General features: G+C 45.5%; 1 protein-coding gene across 4 annotated transcripts in view; it reads right to left on the bottom strand.

Annotated features, from left to right (window-relative positions):
* TBC1D8 (TBC1 domain family member 8) overlaps positions 1-17685 on the bottom strand; it is a 141047-nt gene that overhangs the window by 79523 nt on the left and 43839 nt on the right. For 2 of the 4 annotated variants that reach the window (XM_070379946.1, XM_070379948.1), the window contains exon 2: positions 11545-11655. The exons of 1 other annotated variant lie outside the window; for it this stretch is intronic. In XM_070379946.1, coding sequence (XP_070236047.1) covers positions 11545-11655 — 111 coding nt within the window. Of the gene's footprint in view, positions 1-11499; positions 11656-17685 lie in introns of all 4 variants that reach the window. One more of the 4 variants, XM_070379945.1, reaches the window with a different exon arrangement.

Raw genomic sequence — 17685 nt, 5'->3', positions numbered from 1 at the left:
ACATCGACATGAATCAGCCATCGGTGTACACAGGTCCCCTCCCTCTTGAACCTCCCTCCCTTTCCCACCCCTCTAGATTGTTACAGAACCCCAGTTTGAGTTCCCTGAGTCACACAGCAAATTTCCACTGGCTATCTATTTTATATATGGTAGTGTATATGCCTCTATGCTATACAGCTTCCATTCATGATCCCTAAAATTTCAAAAATCAGCTTGTTTTTAAATTTTCCAAACCCAAAATATTAACCAAGTTTTCCTCAAACTACACACACACATCTGCTCCTGTGATGCAGGGGTGCCGCTGCCTACCTGGATGGGACCCCATCCCCCCAACCCCCATCTGCTGGGAAATCTACACTCCGACGGTGGGCGGGGCTGTCACAGCATCCCCTCTCTCAGCTGCTACCGCTTGGCTCTGTTTCTTCTGTTTTCCTGCTCTCCTTCATTTCCAGACCTTGCTGGGAACACAGAACACGAAAACATTGCCCGACGCCATCATAAACAGTCACAACACTAGCCAGGCACTCTGCGGACCACAGGCAGACCACAAGGACACAAGCATTATAAGAGGCCACCTGAAATTCCATCGACTGATGACTAGATAAAGAAGATGTGGTACATATATACACTGGAATATTACTCCGCCATAGAAAGGAATGAAATTGGGTCGTTTGTAGAGTCGTGGATGGACCTAGAGTCTGTTATACAGAGTGAAGCAAGTCAGAGAAAAACAGATATATATTACTGCATATATGTGGAATCTAGAAAAACAGTGCCGATGGAGCTATGTGTAGGGCAGGAACAGAGATGTAGATGTAGAGCACGAGTGTGTGGGCACAGCGGTGGGATGAACTGGGAGTTTAGGACTGATGCACATACAGCACCACGTGTAAAACAGATAACTGACGGGAGGCAGCTGTGCAGCTCAGGGAACTCAGCTCAGAGCTCTGTGGTGACCAGGACAGGTGGGATGGGGTGGACGGGGGTCCAAGAGGGACGGGATCTATGGAAACATACGGCTGATTCACTTCCTGCTACAGCAGAAAATAACACAGCATTGTAAAGTGACTATGCTGCTGCTAAGTCGCTTCAGTCGTGTCCGACTCTGTGCGACCCCATAGACGGCAGCCCACCAGGCTTCCCGTCCCGGGATTCTCCAGGCAAGAACACTGGAGTGTGTTGCCATTTCCTTCTCCAATGTGTGAAAGTGAAAAGTGAAAGTAAAGTCGCTCAGTGGTGTCCGACTCTTTTCGACCCCATGGACTGCAGCCCACCAGACCCCTCCGCCCATGGGATTTTCCAGGCAAGAGTACTAGAGTGGGGTGCCATTGCCTTCTCTGACTATAAAGTGACTATATCTCAATTAAAAAAGAGAAAAACAGACCACGTGTACAAAGGTTTGATGAGCTTCTCCTGAGTGCTCCTGGCAGGACAGCATCCTGGGTGCCTCTAAGCACAGCAAGTCCTCTGTCAGTCACCAGAAGAGACAGCCCACCCCCGATCTCAATGAACTGACATCAAAAAGAGTCAAATTATTGCCCCATCCATTCAACTCCTGCAATAGTCCAGGCACATCACCCGGAGTCTTTCCTGGATATCTTCCGTTTCCTAAAAACAGGCAAAAACCACTAACTCTATGTGTAGGGCCACAGTCAAAAATAAAATGTGTGTGTGGGTAACGCAGCCATAGCTCTGAGAAGCCCCTACCCACAGGGACATGGAATAATACATCGGTACCTCACAGCCTGGCGTGGCCTGGACCCATCACAGGACAAAGCATGGCTCAGACTACTGGACACAGAGAAATAACAACACTGCCCTGTTCCTCCAGGGCCCTGAAAAGCTCTTCACAGCCCAGGCATCAACTCAGAGGCTAACCCCTACCTGCAGGCTGGACCCTGCTCCCCAGTCTCCTCTGCCTGCAGTTCCCCTCCCCTCCAGCCTCTGCCTAGGACCTGGCTCCTGGCAGTCACCTCTCCTGGTTCTTCACACCACGCGCTTGGTTTCAAGTCACGCGCCGATCGCTGTGTATCTGATTTCAAACAGAAAGCAGACACACAGTATTCAACCTCAAAAGGAAGGAAACTCCGACACACGCCATGACATCAATGAACTTTTTTTCCATTTTGCACTTTTAAGTCATTTGCAGATGATTTCCTAATTTGTCTCCAGGTTCTGACATGGATGAACCTCGAGGACATTATGCCCGTGAAGTCAGCCAGACACAGAGGACACATACTGCATGAGTCCACTTACATGAAGCTCCTAAGGTCATCAAAGTCCTGGAGACAGGAAGCAGAATGGTTGTTTCTGGGGCCAGGGGGATGAAGGAATGGGGAGTTAGTGCTTAATGGGCACAGAGTTTCCATCTGTAAATCCTCGAGATGCACAGTGGCAATGGCAGCACAGCACTAAGAGTGTGCTTAATGCTCTGAAATGTACACTTAAAAACGGTTACACTGGGACCCCCCTGGTGGTCCAGGGGCTAAGACTCCACGCTCCCAGTGCAGCGGTCCCAGGTTTGATCCCTGGTCAGCGAACTCGGAGAAGGCAACGGCACCCCACTCCAGTACTCTTGCCTGGAAAATCCCATGGACAGGGGAGCCTGGTGGGCTGCAGTCCATGTGGTCACTGAGGGTCGGACGCGACTGAGTGACTTCACTTTCACTTTTCACTTTCATGCATTGGAGAAGGAAATGGCAACCCACTCCAGTGTCCTTGCCTGGAGAATCCCAGGGATGGGGGAGCCTGGTGGGCTGCCATCTATGGGGTCGCACAGAGTCGGACACGACTGAAGTGACTTAGCAGTAGCAGCAGGGAACTAGATCTCCCATGCCACAGCTAAGACCCAGTACAGCCAAATAAGCATTTTTTTTAAAAAATGGCTAAGCTGGACTATTCACAGTAGCCAAGATACAGAGGCAAATGAAGTGTCCATCAACACATGAATGATAAAGAAGATGTGATATATATATATATACACAATGGAATACTATTCAGCCACACAAAAAGAGAGAATGAAATAATGTCATTTGCGGCAACATGGATGAATCTACAGATTATTGTACTAAGAGTTTGGTACAACTCTTAATACAAACTAAGAGTTAATGCAAACTATTATATATAGGATGGATAAACTACAAGGTCCTACTATGTATAGCCCAGGGAACTGTATTTCATATCCTGTGATAAACCATAATGTAAAAAAAAAACACAATGTTGAAGCTAATCAATTTTATATTTAACCACAATAAAAAAAAATCTTTTTAAAGACAGGAAGCAAGACCCTTTGCTCCAAGATCTACTGTGCAGTGGTCCTGGTGGCTGGCCACAGAGCTCAGACTCAGGCCCCGCACAGCCCTGGACCATCCCTGGCCTTGGCTTCTCAGAAAGGACCCGAGACACTTTATCAGTGGTGACATGCACCACCTCCCTTCCCCTCCTTATGAACAGTGGTCTTGACTCCTGAGCCCTTGACTTTCTCTTATGTACCTGACCCATCATTCACCCACACGCCAGACTCTGCTCTGGGCACTGAGGGTCAGCAGTGAGCACCACTCTGAGAAAACTATTTTCATTAGGGACCAAGCACTTAAATAAAAGGGAAACATTAGTAGAGCCAAGTGCTACAGGGACAAGGGAGCCAGAACTGAGGAGGCGGTTGGCAGGGGGTCCTGGGGAGGCCTCTCTGGGCAGGAGGGGGACATCTGAGTTCTGATCCAAATGACAGGGCACACATCTCTGCCAGCACCCTCGAAAGAACTCATAACTGCCCTCACAATGTACCTTCTCTTCTGTCTGCTGAAACCAGTAGTGATTATAGAGCCTTGGGATCCAAAACAACACCACCAATGCCTTGGGATTCGTCAATCCATGCAAGTTAACAAAGTAATAATAATAGGAACTTCTCTCTCTTCCCACACCATCCACAGATCTCTGCTGCCAAGTGATAATCATGTTCACCCACAAAATCACCTACCCAGCTCTTCCACCTCTGTTTTAAAAAAAAAAAAGAGAGAGAGACTCTTATCCTCAAGAATCACCCCCCACCCCCTGCACTGCCCTGGGAGCAGCCAGAGACAAGTGAAGACATAAATCACCCCCTCGGGCCACACTTCCTGTTCTGACCACGTCCCTGTGCCGCCCAGGCCCTTCCTACAGCTCTTGTTTGTGCTTCATCTGAGACAAGAGACCCTGGGCACGGAGCCTTTCTCAGGGCTCAAGACACAATAAAATATTAAACATGGTGAATCAATATCACAGCACAAGATGCCCAAGGGGCTCCCGGAAAGAGACCTGAGTACCTAAATCAATACCACAGGCCGGAGATAAATCTCCACCCCAGTGCCCCCTCCCTTACCCGAGCAAAGGGCACCCGAATGAACAATTGCCTACTCAGACCTTCAGTGGGCAAGAGGACAGACGAAGGTGGCGCCTCTCTAACTCGCCATAGGTCAGGCCCAAGGCGAGCCCCCAGTCAAGTGGAAACCAAAGGAAGCAGACCTTTCTAAAATCGTTTTTTAACTGGAGTATAGTTGATTGATGCTGACGCTGAAGCTCCAATACTTAGGCCATCTGCTGCAAAGAGCTGACTCATTGGAAAAGACTGATGCTGGTAAAGACTGAGGGCAGGAGAAGAAGGGGACGACAGAGGTGAGATGGTTGGATGGCATCACTGACGCAACAGACGTGAATTCCACCTAACCCCAGGAGATAGTGGAAGACAGGGGAGTCTGGTGTGCTGCAGGCCATGGGGTCGCAAACAGCTGGACATGACTTAGCAACTGAACAACAAATAGTTGACTTAAAATGTTGTGTTAGTTTCTAGTGTATAGCAAACTGAGTCAGTTATACATATAGGCTTGTATTCATTCTTTTTCAGATTCTTTTCCCATATAGGTTGCACAGAGTATTAAGTCGAGGTCCTTGTTGCTTATTTTATATATAGTAGTGTGCATATGTTAATATGCCAAACTCCTAATTCATCTACCCCCCTTCCCCTTTGGTAATCCTAAGTTTGTCTGTGAATCTATTTCTGTTTTATAAACAAGCTCATTTGTACCACTTTTTCAGATTTCACACTGATGCTTTCAGTTGTGGTGTTGAGGAAGACTCTTGAAAGTCCCTTGACCAGCAAGGAGATCAAACCAGTCAATCCTAAAGGAAATCGACCCTGAATATTCACTGGAGGGACTGATGCTGAAACTCTAATACTTTGGCCACCTGACGTGAAAACTCAACTCATTGGAAAAGACCCTGATGCTGGGAAAGATTGAAGGCAAAAAGAGAAGGGGGTGGCAAGGGATGAGATGGTGAGATAGCATCATTGACTCAATGAACATGAATCTGAGCAAAGTCTGGGAGATACTGAAGGACAGGGGAGCCAGGCTGGCTATAGTGCGTGGTGTTGCAAAGAGTTGGACACAGCTTAGCGACTGAACAAGAGCAACAACATATAAGTGATATCATACGATATTTGACTTTCTCTGACTTCACTTAGTATGATAATCTCTAGGCCCATCCATGTTGCTGCAAAGGGCATTGTTTTATTCTTTTTATAGTTCAAGGAAGCAGATCTTGGTTCAAGAGAAAGAATGTTCCAGGAATTAAATGTGCTCAGGACAACCACACTGCTAGGGGGTAGGCAGCCAGTGTTAACTGCTGCAATCTTTATAGCAGGTAATTTGGGAATACACATATAAACGGCCTTATAAACGTTATCCATTGAATGCAATAATTCCTTACTACAGGCACACCCCAGAGATACTGTGGGCCGGGTTCAGACCACTGCAGTAAAGCAAACATCACAATAAAGGGAGGCTCATGAATTTTTTTTATTTTATGGTACCTATAAAAGTTATGTTTCTACTACACTGTAGTCTATTAAGTGTGCAATAGCATTATATCTAAATAAACAATGTACATGGCTTAGTTTAAAAAATACTTTATTGCTACGAAAAAGCTAACCATCATCCAAGTCTTCAGCAAGTCAGCAATCTATCACAGTCACATCAAAGATCACTGATGACGGATCACTGTAACAAAATACAATAAGGAAAAGTCTGAAATACTGACAGAGTTACCGAAAGGTAACACAGAGACACAAAGTGAACAAACGCTGTTGGAAAATGGCACGGACTGATTTGTCCTTCACAACGGTCGTTGTTCAATCGCTCAGTTGTGTCCAACTCTTTGCAACCCTATGGACTGCAGCACGCCAGGATTCCCTGTTCTTCACTCACCTCCCAGACTTTGCTCAAACTCAGGGCTTCCCAGGTGGCACTAGGGGTGAAGAGCATGCCTACCGACGCAGGAGACATAAGAGACGTGGGTTCCATCCCTGGTTTGGGAAGATCCCCTGGAGGAGGAAATGGCAACTCACTCCAATATTCTTGCCTGGAGGATCCCATGGACAGGGAAGCCTGGCGGGCTACAGTCCACAGTGTTACAAAGAGTCAGACACGACTGAAGCGATTTAGCACATATGTCCATTGAGTCAGTGACGCCATCCAACCATCTCGCTCTCTGTCATCCCCTTCTCCTCCTGCCCTCAATCTTTCCCAGCATCAGGGTCTTTTCCAATGAGTCAGCTCTTCTCATCAAGTGACCAAAATATTGGAGTTTCAGCTTCAGCACCAGTCCTTCCAATGAATATTCAGGGTTGATCTCCTTTTGGATTGACTGGTTCGATCTCCTTGCTGGCCAAGGGACTCTGAAGCGTCTTCTCCAGCACCACAATGAAACCATGTGATCAGCCTCGTTAACTGGTAAAAAATGCAACGTTTACAGAGCACAGTAAAGCGCAATAAAACGAGGTGTGCTTGTACGTGGGTTCCCCCGGGGGCCTGGCCTCTCGTGCTTTCCTTGCCCTTTTCCACCTGTACCTGCCATTTCCAGGTCAGCTCTCTGACTCCCCATGACCCAAGAAGGTCAGGGAGAGGAAACCACCTCTCACACCCTCACCCAGGAATCCCGGCACCCAGCACAGGTCTGGTACAAGACAAGCATCAAACGTTTCAGATGAGAGGACTTCAGGGATGGCCTGAAATATTTAAGTGTCTGGATGCTCGTTTAGGTTTATAAAATAGATAAAAATCAGAGCCAATTAAGTGTCTAGTAAAGGTCTGGATGAGTAAATCTAGCTACAGGCAAAGGCTGAGCACTGTGTCACCATCAAGCATGACACTGCGTCACCGTGGAGCCCAGACTGGCTCCTGTGGACCTGCAGGGCCATGTGGTCTCAGGACCCAAGCAGGCTTGTGCACTAAGTCCCCCCACTGGTGACTCCCCAGAGGTCCATCTGCTGCTGCTGCTGCTAAGTCGCTTCAGTCATGTCCGACTCTGTGCGACCCCAGAGACGGCAGCGCAGCAGGCTCCCCCGTCCCTGGGATTCTCCAGGCAAGAACACTGGAGTGGGTTGCCATTTCCTTCTCCAGTGCATGAAAGTGAAAAGTAAAAGTGAAGTCGCTCAGTCGTCTCCGACTCCTAGCGACCCCATGGACTTCAGCCTACCAGGGTCCTCCGTCCATGGGATTTTCCAGGCAAGAGTACTGGAGTGGGGTGCCATTGCCTTCTTCGAAAGGTCCATCTAGCAGGAGACAAAACTCCAAACGTTCTCATCAGAAGTCCAAATCCTAGGGCAAGACCACCTCCCCTGCCTGGGGCAGAGGAGAGGAATCAGGGAGACTCGGGAGAAGAGGACAGGGTCTTGCCCCTCCCACCCCTCATCCTGGCCAGCAGCACACCAGCCCCCCGCCCTGCTCTGTCCCCAAAATACACATCAAAATGCCACAGTCACTGTATTAATGCTTACACAGTGTAGGAGAACCATTTCCAAGCGTGAGCAAGAAAGGGGACAAACAGCACAGCAACCAAGCAAAACTGCCGACCACAAGGGGATGGAGAGAGATGAATGAGGTGCTCAGTGTCCTGGAGGAAGAGGAGGAGGAGGAGATGCCCACGAAGCCTTCACGCCCCAAGATGATGTAACAGAAACGTGTGTTCAATGAAACAAGAGCTCAAAAATGAGATGGAGAGATTACAGATACAGTGGGAGACTGGAGACCTAAGAAAACGAACTGAGGATCAAGACCACTGACTACACGGGGACTTCCCTGGTAGTCCAGGGGTTATGAATCCACCTTGCAAAGCAGGGGGTGCAGGTCTGACCCCTGGTCGGAGAACTAAGATCCTGCCTCCGGCAACTACTGAGCCTGCGTGCTGCGATACCACAACGGAAGATCGTGCGTGATGCAGTGAAGATCCCGAGGGCCACAGCTAAGACCCCACATGGCCAAATTGCTCACTTAAATTATTTTTTTTTTAAAACCACACATCAACAAAATTAGTAGGTCAGTTAATGGCAGCAGAGTCTGGGAAACACTGCTGAAAACAGAATTCCCTTAGAGGAAAGGACTATACACCCAGCATGCAGAGTGCAGCTGAAAAGGACAGATCGAGAAAAGCACAGCATTCCTAACACACTACTACTGTGTGTGCTCAGTCGCTCAGTCCCGCTCTGCGACCCTGTGGACCGCAGCCGCCAGGCTTCTCTGTCCACAGGACATTTCAGACAAGAATACTGGAGTGGGTTGCCATGCTCTCCTCCAGAGTGTCTTCCCAACTCATGGATCAAACCCACGTCTCCTGTGGGTCTCCAGCGTCTCCTGCATTGGAAGGCAGGTTCTTTACCACTGAGTCAGGGGAAGCCCAAGCTTACTGCACCTAAAAGAAACATTGCCTTATATTCATTCCTTTTTCTGCCCTTTAGTGCTGTAACCAAGAAATCTAACAGCATGATGAAAAACGCACGTAAGAAGTAAAAAGGAATACTGTGAAAGGGGAGTGCTCCTGTACGGTCAATTCTTTTATCAAAGATCTCTTTTCATCAAAAAAAGGAAAAGCAGAAATGAAAAACAGACCTGTCCAACAGAAAGTGTCCTTGAAGTGGGAAATCCAATCAACAGAATATAAAATGTAACACATACACAGAATGATATTAAGAAAGTTTTCTGACAGGATTAAAGAAAGCAATCTTAAGTCCTGGAAGAGCACGTGGAGTTTCAGAAAAATGTAACACAAAGTGGTCCGGGGAGTAACAGATTATAAGGGAGTTACTAAAGTGACTAATGTCGCCAAACCACAGAGATTAAAAAAAGCAGTTATACCCATGAAAAGCGCATCACCCACAATGCGTAGGTGGGAGGTAGGGAACGCGGGATGGGAGGTTGGGTGCATTTGACCAGCCTGAGGTTTCTCCCCTCGCCACTGAAATACTGCAAGACCCCAAAGTGATGGCCACCAAGCCCCAGAGACTGGTCAGAACCCATCATACCCAACCAGGGCGCTGCAACCATGTGAGACATCGTTAGGCAAAGAAAACAGGAATACAGCCAACTAAGAAAGTAGCCAAAATAAAAGACGCTATGTTGGGAAAACCATACCTGATGGAAGCCCTGAATCAATTTACATAGAGAACTGAGCCAAATAATGTTGAGGAACACAGTTACCGAACAGAATGAGAATCACGGCGTACAATTAATAGTATAACTTTTTACAATGAGAGCCTGGGGCAGCAGGGGATGGATGAGAAAGCTGATAGCGTCCTTGTCCTTCAGGAGGTCAGTCAATGAACTCTGTCCAAGTAGAAACACTGTCTGCAAAAGCTACAATTCTGACCTCGTCACACATTCGAACATCTATCCCCTTGACCTTCAACGAACCTTTTAGAAAGCCAGCACTCAGGGTTCGAGGGATATTTCTTTGAAGTTTAATAGTATTTTCATTTCACTTCAGCATCTTTCCTTTTATTGAAATCCACTAAAAACAATATTTTTATTGTCAAGTGGCACTGCGGACAAGCTGCACCATCTACCGTTCTTCCCAAGTCTCCCCAGACTTGTGTAGCTGCATTAGAAACTGGTGCTGGGAATTCCCTGGTGGTCCAGTGGTTAGGACTCGGAGCTTGATGGGGGCACCAAGCTCAGCATGGCCAATAAATACAAAAAGACAAAAGAAAGGAAGGAAAAAATGTTGTCAACCAGTGTCACTGGAGGTTGGTTGGCTAGGATGTTGGTGGAGCGGGGGGAGGTGGAGGGGGAAGAAAATATATTTTTTCTTTGTACTTTCCAGAGCTAATTGATTATATTGAGCATGAATCATTTTATCACTTTATGCAAATACAGACTGATTTGTCCAAAACAAACAAAACAAGCTGGGGAAAAAAGTTCCAAGATGTTAACAGTCATTAGTAATAAATGGTGGGTATAAGACAACAATTTTCTTCTTTATCCTTTCCTGTATTTTTTTCAGGAAAAAAAGTAATCCGATGTCATTAGAGAATGTAAGGTGATACTGAAATTTGACAGTAGTTACTAAAATGTGGGCTTCCCTGGTGGCTCACATGGTCAAGAATCTGCCTGCAGTGTGGGAGATCAGGGCTCAATCCCTCGGTCAGGAAAATCCCCTGGAGAAGGGGATGGCAACCCACTTCAGTATGCCTGAAGAATCCCATCGACAGAGGAGTCTGGAGGGCTACAGTCCATGGTGTTGCAAAGAGGAGGACATGACCAAGTGACTAACACTTTCACTTTAAGAGAAAAAAAAACACACAACTGAAAACCTCTGCATAGAAACACATGTAGACAGAGAGTGATTACCCTGGATAAGAGGTTACAGATGACTTCTTTCTCCTTCTTTCTTACCCATTTTCCAATTTCTGAAGTGTGAAGATTACTTGCGTAATTAAAAAGACACATCTCACCAACTGCCCTTTGAGCGTCCCCGTGATGGTAATACTAAAATAGGGACTAGGAGTTATCTGTCCACAGTGTGTAAGTTCAACTTGCGTTTGTGCTAATCTACATGTCAGCAACAAGCCTGAGAGAAAAGGGCTTGTCGTGCTTCAATGGCACAGGTTCAGAAATCTCACTGGATTGTGTGAATAAAGTTTCTGTGGTGTTTGAAAAATAAATAAATAAAAAGACACATCTCAGGTTTGTTTTTTAACAGAACGGGCTTCTCACGATGCCATGATTCCCAGAGGGAGTGTCCCAGCAGAGCCCCGAACGGTGCGTGTGGGAGGAGCTGAAACTCGGAGAGGATGGGAAGGTGATTTCTAAACTCCTGCAGAGCCCTGCTGTCCAGGGATTCAGTGCACAGTGGAACAAGGACAAAGACGGGCCTGAGGCAGACCCAGCCCAGGGCACTTCCCCGGCACCGTCACGGAGTGCACTCGCACCTGGGGCGAGGGTTACGTCAGACACAAGACGGAAAAGAAAACGGCTGGGTTCCTCCGGGAACCACACACCACCTGGACCGTCTGTCCAACCCGGCTGTCCAGCCTTTAGAACCACCACGTGCTTCTGATGGTTGAGAGAAGGAACAGAGAGCTCACAGCAGCGGATGAGGTTCGGCGAGTTACCTTCAAGCATCACCACCATGCAGACACCCATGCTCAGACCTCAAGGTGGGGAACGCTCCACCTGGGATGAAACTCACCCGTGGCCACGGCCCAGTAAACGTCCGATCCGCTCAGTAACTCACCACATGCTATGGGAGAATACGCCTGGGAGCCGGGCACCTGGAGCAGAATTCGGAACGGAGCAACCCGGGCGTTGGAATCCAGCACCGCGTCCAGGGCACCCACCAGGCGACCTTCAAGAGACAAGAGGACAACGCACGCGTGAGCACAGGCACGACAGCCGGCAGCCCACTGGGAAGGCGGGGCGGTAACTCCGAGCGCCAGCAGCCTCTTTTTTCGTTAAATTTCATTGAAGTATAGGTGGTTTATAATGTGTTGATTTATTCTGTACAGCAAAGTGATTCAGGTCTACATATATACACTTTTCTTTGTCATATTCTTTTCCATTATGGTTTATCACAAGATACTGAATACAGTTCCCTGTGCTATTCAGCAAGATTTTGTCCATTTTTTAAATTTATTTATTTTTAAATGGAGAATAACTGCTTTACAATGTTGTGTTGGTTTCTGCTGTACAACAACATGAATCACCCATAAGTATACATATGTCCCCAACCTCATGAGCCTCCCTCCCTCCAACCCAGCCCCCTTCCCACTCCTCTAGGTTGTCAGAGAGCACAGGCTGAGATTCCTGTGTTTTAGAGCAACTTCCCACTAGCTATCTATTACATATGGTAATGTATATTGTATGTCAAGGCTACTCTCTCAATTGGTCCTGCCCTCTCTTTCCCTCACTGTATCCACTCTACCTCACGTCTCTATTCCTGCCCTATCCATTCTACACATAGTTTCCATCTGCCAGCGCCAAACTCCTAATCCACGCCCTGCCCTCCCCTCGGCAACCACAAGTCTGCTCTCTATGTCTGCAAGATTGTTTTGAAGATACGTTCATTTGTATCCCATTTTAGATTCCATGTATAAGTGCCACCATATGATATTTCTTTCTCTTTCTGACTTACTTCATTCACTATGGTAATCTCTAGGTCATCCATGATGCTGCAAATGACATTATTTCATTTTTTTGGTGACTGAGGAATACTCCATTGTATATATGCACCACGTCTCCTTTATCCATTCAACTATTGATGGACACTTAGGTTGCTTTCATGTCTTGGCTATTGTAAACAGTCCAGATTAACCATATACAGTAGGACCTTGTTGTTTATCCATCCTATATGTAACAGCTGGCTTCTGCCAGCCTCGAACTCCCAGTCCACCCCTCCCCAGTCCACCCTCCCCCTCGGCAACCACAAGTCTGCTCTCCGTCTGTGAGTCTGTTTCACAGGCATGCTCGCTCATGTAGTAGTTTAGCTTCTACATACAAGTGCTATAATATCTGTCTTTCTCTGATTTACTCAGTATGATAATCTCTAGGTCCATCCATGTTACTGAAAATGGCATCATTGCATTCTTTTTTATGACTGAGTACTATTCCCCTGTATATCTATACCACACAGAAGAAGTCTTTCTGTTTGGAAAGACCCAAGGCTCAGGAACTTTGCAATGGGCAGCAAGTTTTATGCCAACACAACCAACCTGGCCCCTTCACTTGGAAGAAGGTGTGAGGAGCAGCAGTTAAAAAGTGATGAGGGGACTTCTGGGTTCAGCTCTAACACTAGAATACTCCAAGATTCTCCTTTAGGAAACCATAGAAAGAAGAGCAACATAACCCTAAAGAAAGCAGAAGAAAATAATAAAAATTGAGCCAAAAAACCAAACATAATTCAAAACAGAAAAACAATAGCAAAAAAAATCAATAAAACCAAAATCTGATTCTTTGAAAAGATCAATAAAAGTGACAAGCCTCTAGCTAGGCTAAGGAAGGAAAAAGGAGAGAAGATACAAATTACCAATATTAGAAATGTTCCCTGAGATATTAAAAGGATGATAAAGGAATGTATGAACAATTCTATACTCACAAATTTGATAATTTACATGAGATGTACCCATTCCTTGAAAGACACAAATTATCAAAACTCACACAAAGAGAGCTAAATCATTTGAATAGATCTATATCTATTAAAGAAATTGATGAATCAATAGGAAGGAAGAAACAAAACTGCCTTTGTTCTCAGATGACATGCTTGATTTTACAGAAAAATCCCAAAGAATCAATAACCAAAAACAAAAAACTTAAGGAACTCATAAGCAAACAGAAAGGCTGTCAGACAGAGGGGTAAATGACCAGTGCTTTCCCAAATACCAGCAATGAACAACTGGAATTTGTCAAGAATATAAATACCATTGACAATAGCAAAAGATGTTCTTATCAGGCAGAAATCTAAATACGCGTAGGATCTATGTGCAAAAAACTACAAAACTCTGATGAAAGGATTCAAAGAAGATCTAAACAAAAGGAAACATAATCCATGTTCTTGGGTTGAAAGATTCCGTAGTGTTAAGATGTCAAGTCATCCCAACCTGATCTATAGATTCAAGGCGACACAACGAAAATTTTGGCAAGCCATTTTGTAGATATTGATAAATTGATTAGAAAGTCTACTTGAAAAGACAAAGACCTATTACTACTACTACTGAAGAAGAACAAAGTTGGAGGACTCGTGCTATATAATTTCAATCTTAACTACTGTACCAAGCAATAGTAATCAAGACAGAGTGGTATGGGCAATAAAATACACAGGTCAGTGGAACAGAATCAGACCTCACAAATGTATCCTACAAGTACAATTAACTGATTTGTGACAAAGGAGCAAAAGTAATTCAATGAAGGATAGTCTTTTCAACAAATGGTTCTGGAACAACTGGACATCTATATGAACGAATACAAACCTAAGACACAGATTTTATACCTTTCAAAAATTAACTCAAAATGTATCACACACCAATTGCTGACAAGGATGCCAGCAACAGGAACTTATTCATTGCTGATGGGAATGCTTAGGGTAGTCACTTTGGAAGACACTCTGGTTGTTCTTGACGAGTTAAACATAGTCTTACCCCACAGGGCAATCACACTCTTAAGTATTCATCCAACTGTTTTTGAAAACTCACGCCCACACAAAAACCTGCACACAAATACTTACAGAAGTTGTATGCATAATTGACCCAAACTGGAAACGACCAAGATGTCCTTCAACAGGTGAACGGATAATCAAACTGTGGTACATAATTCAATGGAGTATTTTTCAGTGATGAAAAGAAGCAAATTACCAAGCCTTGAAAAGAAAGAGAGACCTTAAATCCATATTGCTAAGTGAACGAAGCCCTCCTAAAAAGGCTATATTCTGCACGATTCTAATTATTCTAGGGAAAAAAAAAGGGAAATATAGCAAGGGTAGAAAAACCAGTGATTACCAAGAAGGGGCTGAATGAGTCAAATGTGGGGGACTCTTAGGGTGAAACCATTCTGCATGATACTCTAATTGTATATACATGACACTGTGCCTTTGTCAAAATCCACAGATGTTTCCAGCATAAAGAGTGAACTTTCATGTTTGCAAATTTTGAAAAAAATTCATTTAGGAAGGTCCAGGGGTTCCTAAGTGAATGTAGAATATGACCAAAAAAAAAAAATCTAATTGTATTACAAATGTATGAAATGAGAGTGAAGGGTATACAGGAAAAGGGTTTGACTTAAGCAACTGTGGAAATGAACAGAGTCTTTAGGAAGAAAGGTCAAAGAAACGTGCTTAAGTACTGTACTCCAGAGAGTCCACTGCTAACAATTCTGATACATTTCTGGAATCCTAGAAACCAACAATCAAAAAAAAGAGGATGATGGAAGGTGACAGCCAGGTTCCTAACTGGAGTGGGAGTTTACAGGTAAGCAAGGCAAAGAGGCAAGAAATGCAGTAATTAAGACTTCCTTGGTGGTCCAGCGGTTAAGAATCCACCTGCCAATGCAGGGGCCACGGGTTTGATCCTTGGTCTGGGAAGATCCCATCTGCACGAGGCAGCTAAGCCCGTGCGCTGAGAGACTGAGCTCCAAAACGAGAGACGCCGCCACAAGTGAGAAGCCCACGCGCTTCAACGAAGAGAGGAGCTCCTGCTCTCCACTAGAGAAAGCCCACGTGCAGCGATGAAGACCCACCGCAGCCCAAGTAAAGTAAAAAGACAGTACTTAGAGTCAAACACACTGGTATGAATGACGTTTAGTTTACCACAGATACAAATGGCTACATACAGAAACAGTGATGTGTGTATACACAGAGGTAGTACATTAGATCTCCTTGCTCTGTTAGCAGAAAGGACCCAGACGCCAGGAGCACACCCAGCACCCAGGTCTTGGTTTCTACCAACCTCCAGTAAAAGGAACTGGGACACTTTGGGAAAATGGCTGATTCTAGATCTGCAGCAGGAAATACATAAGATGATCCTGGAGCACCTTGTAGTGGCTGAAAAGTAAGCAAGTGCTCAAAAAAAGAAAGAAAGAAAAAGTCCCACGGGACAGGAAGTGGAGGCAGTAACTATTCAGTGGGAGAAACTTGGCAAGCAATACCTTGGCCAGGTGATAAAGGTCAGTGTGGGTCATAACCCTCTGACAGGATGCAATAAGAACAGCATTTTACCCCATTTCTCCTCCCAAACACCCTTAACTTAACCCCATTCTAGTCATGAGAAAAACTTCAGACAAATTCCAATTAAGGAACATTCTACAGAATGTCTGACCAATATACTCCTCAAAACTGTCAAGAGCAAAACAAGCAGAAGTGTGAGAAGCTGTTACAACCCAAGTGACAAGTAAATGTATCCGCGGGCAGAAAAAAGACCAGAGAAAACTAAAGAAAAGACGGACTTCGGTAAAAATCATCATGTTCGTTTTCTACTGCTTCTGCGCCAAGTTACCACATAATAGCTTAAAACAAAAAAACTTATTGGAACTTCCCTGGCAGTCCAGTGGCTAAGACTTCGCCTTCCAATGCAGGGGGTATGGGTTTGATCCCTGGTCGGGAGCTAGGATCCCACATGTCTCAGGGCCAAAAAACCAAAACAGAAAACAGAAGCAATACTGTAACAAACTCAGTAAAGACTTTAAACATGATCTCCTCTCTTACAGTTCTGTACCTCAGAGGTCTAATGCTGATCTGAGCAGAAATCAAGGTGTCAATAGGTGTCTTCTTTCTAGGGGCTCTAGCTGAGAATTCATTTGCCTGCCTTGTCCAGCTTTCAGAAGCCACTCACTTTACTTGGCTCATGGCCCCGCCTCTATATTCAAAGCCAGAAACACCGGGACAAGTTCCCCACACTGCCATCTCCCTGGGTCTCTTTTCAGAGTCCTGCTTCTGGCTTTAAGAGCCCTTGTGATAACACTGCGCCTACCTGGACAATCTCTCTAGTCTGAGGTCCACTGATGAGCAACCTCAATCCTACCCGTGCTCTTAATCCCTCTTTTGCCATGTGACCTGATGGCAGGTTCCAGTCATTATTCTGCAGATCACAGTAACTAATCAGTATCAGTTGGTTAACTGCAACTAAACACACCATACTGACATGTCAATAACAGCAGACATGGCACGGGGGGTGTATAAGAACTCCATCTACTATCTTCTCAATTTTTCTCTAAACCTAAAACTCGTCTAAAAATAAAGTTTATTAAAAAGAAAAGGACATAGAGAGGTGGGAGGTGGGAGGGAGGTTCAAAAGGGAGGGGACATATGTATACCTAGAAAAGGAAATGGCAACCCACTTCAGTATTCTTGCCTGGAGAATTCCATGGACAGAGGAGCCTGGCGGGCTATATACAGTACACAGGGTTGCAAGAGCTGGACATGACTTAGTGACTAAACCACCACGGCTGATTCATCTTGATGTATGGCAGAAACCAACACAATATTGTAAAGCAATTATCCAATTAAAAATTGCTTTTTAATTTTTAAAAAAGAAAAGGGGAGCCAACCCAGTCAGTGTCCACCTGCAGACAAGTACAGGGGTGACCCCTCTGTCTGTGCAAATGCAAACACTCCTGCAAGAACCTCCAAGAGCAGCAGGAGCGATGAGCGGGGAAGGGGAATAAGCCAGAGCACTCGGGGGTGGAGCCCACCAAAGCACAAAAGCGAAATAGGAGACAAGAGGCCAAGACCACAGAGAAGAAGCAAAGCCAGGAGGAAGGGCAGCGAGAGAGGAAAACCAAAGTGAGACACGAACTCAGGAAGAGAAAATCATCCTTCAATTTCTGTTGTTTACAGAGGTGAACCAGAAGAAATTAGCATGGCAAAGAAATCCTTCAACGTTATTTTTAAAAG

This window comes from Bos mutus, chromosome 11 (assembly GCF_027580195.1).
Source record: "Bos mutus isolate GX-2022 chromosome 11, NWIPB_WYAK_1.1, whole genome shotgun sequence".
Lineage (NCBI taxonomy): Eukaryota > Metazoa > Chordata > Mammalia > Artiodactyla > Bovidae > Bos > Bos mutus.
The sequence above is the reverse complement of the archived record's forward strand: the minus strand, read 5'-3'. Positions and strand labels throughout refer to the sequence as shown.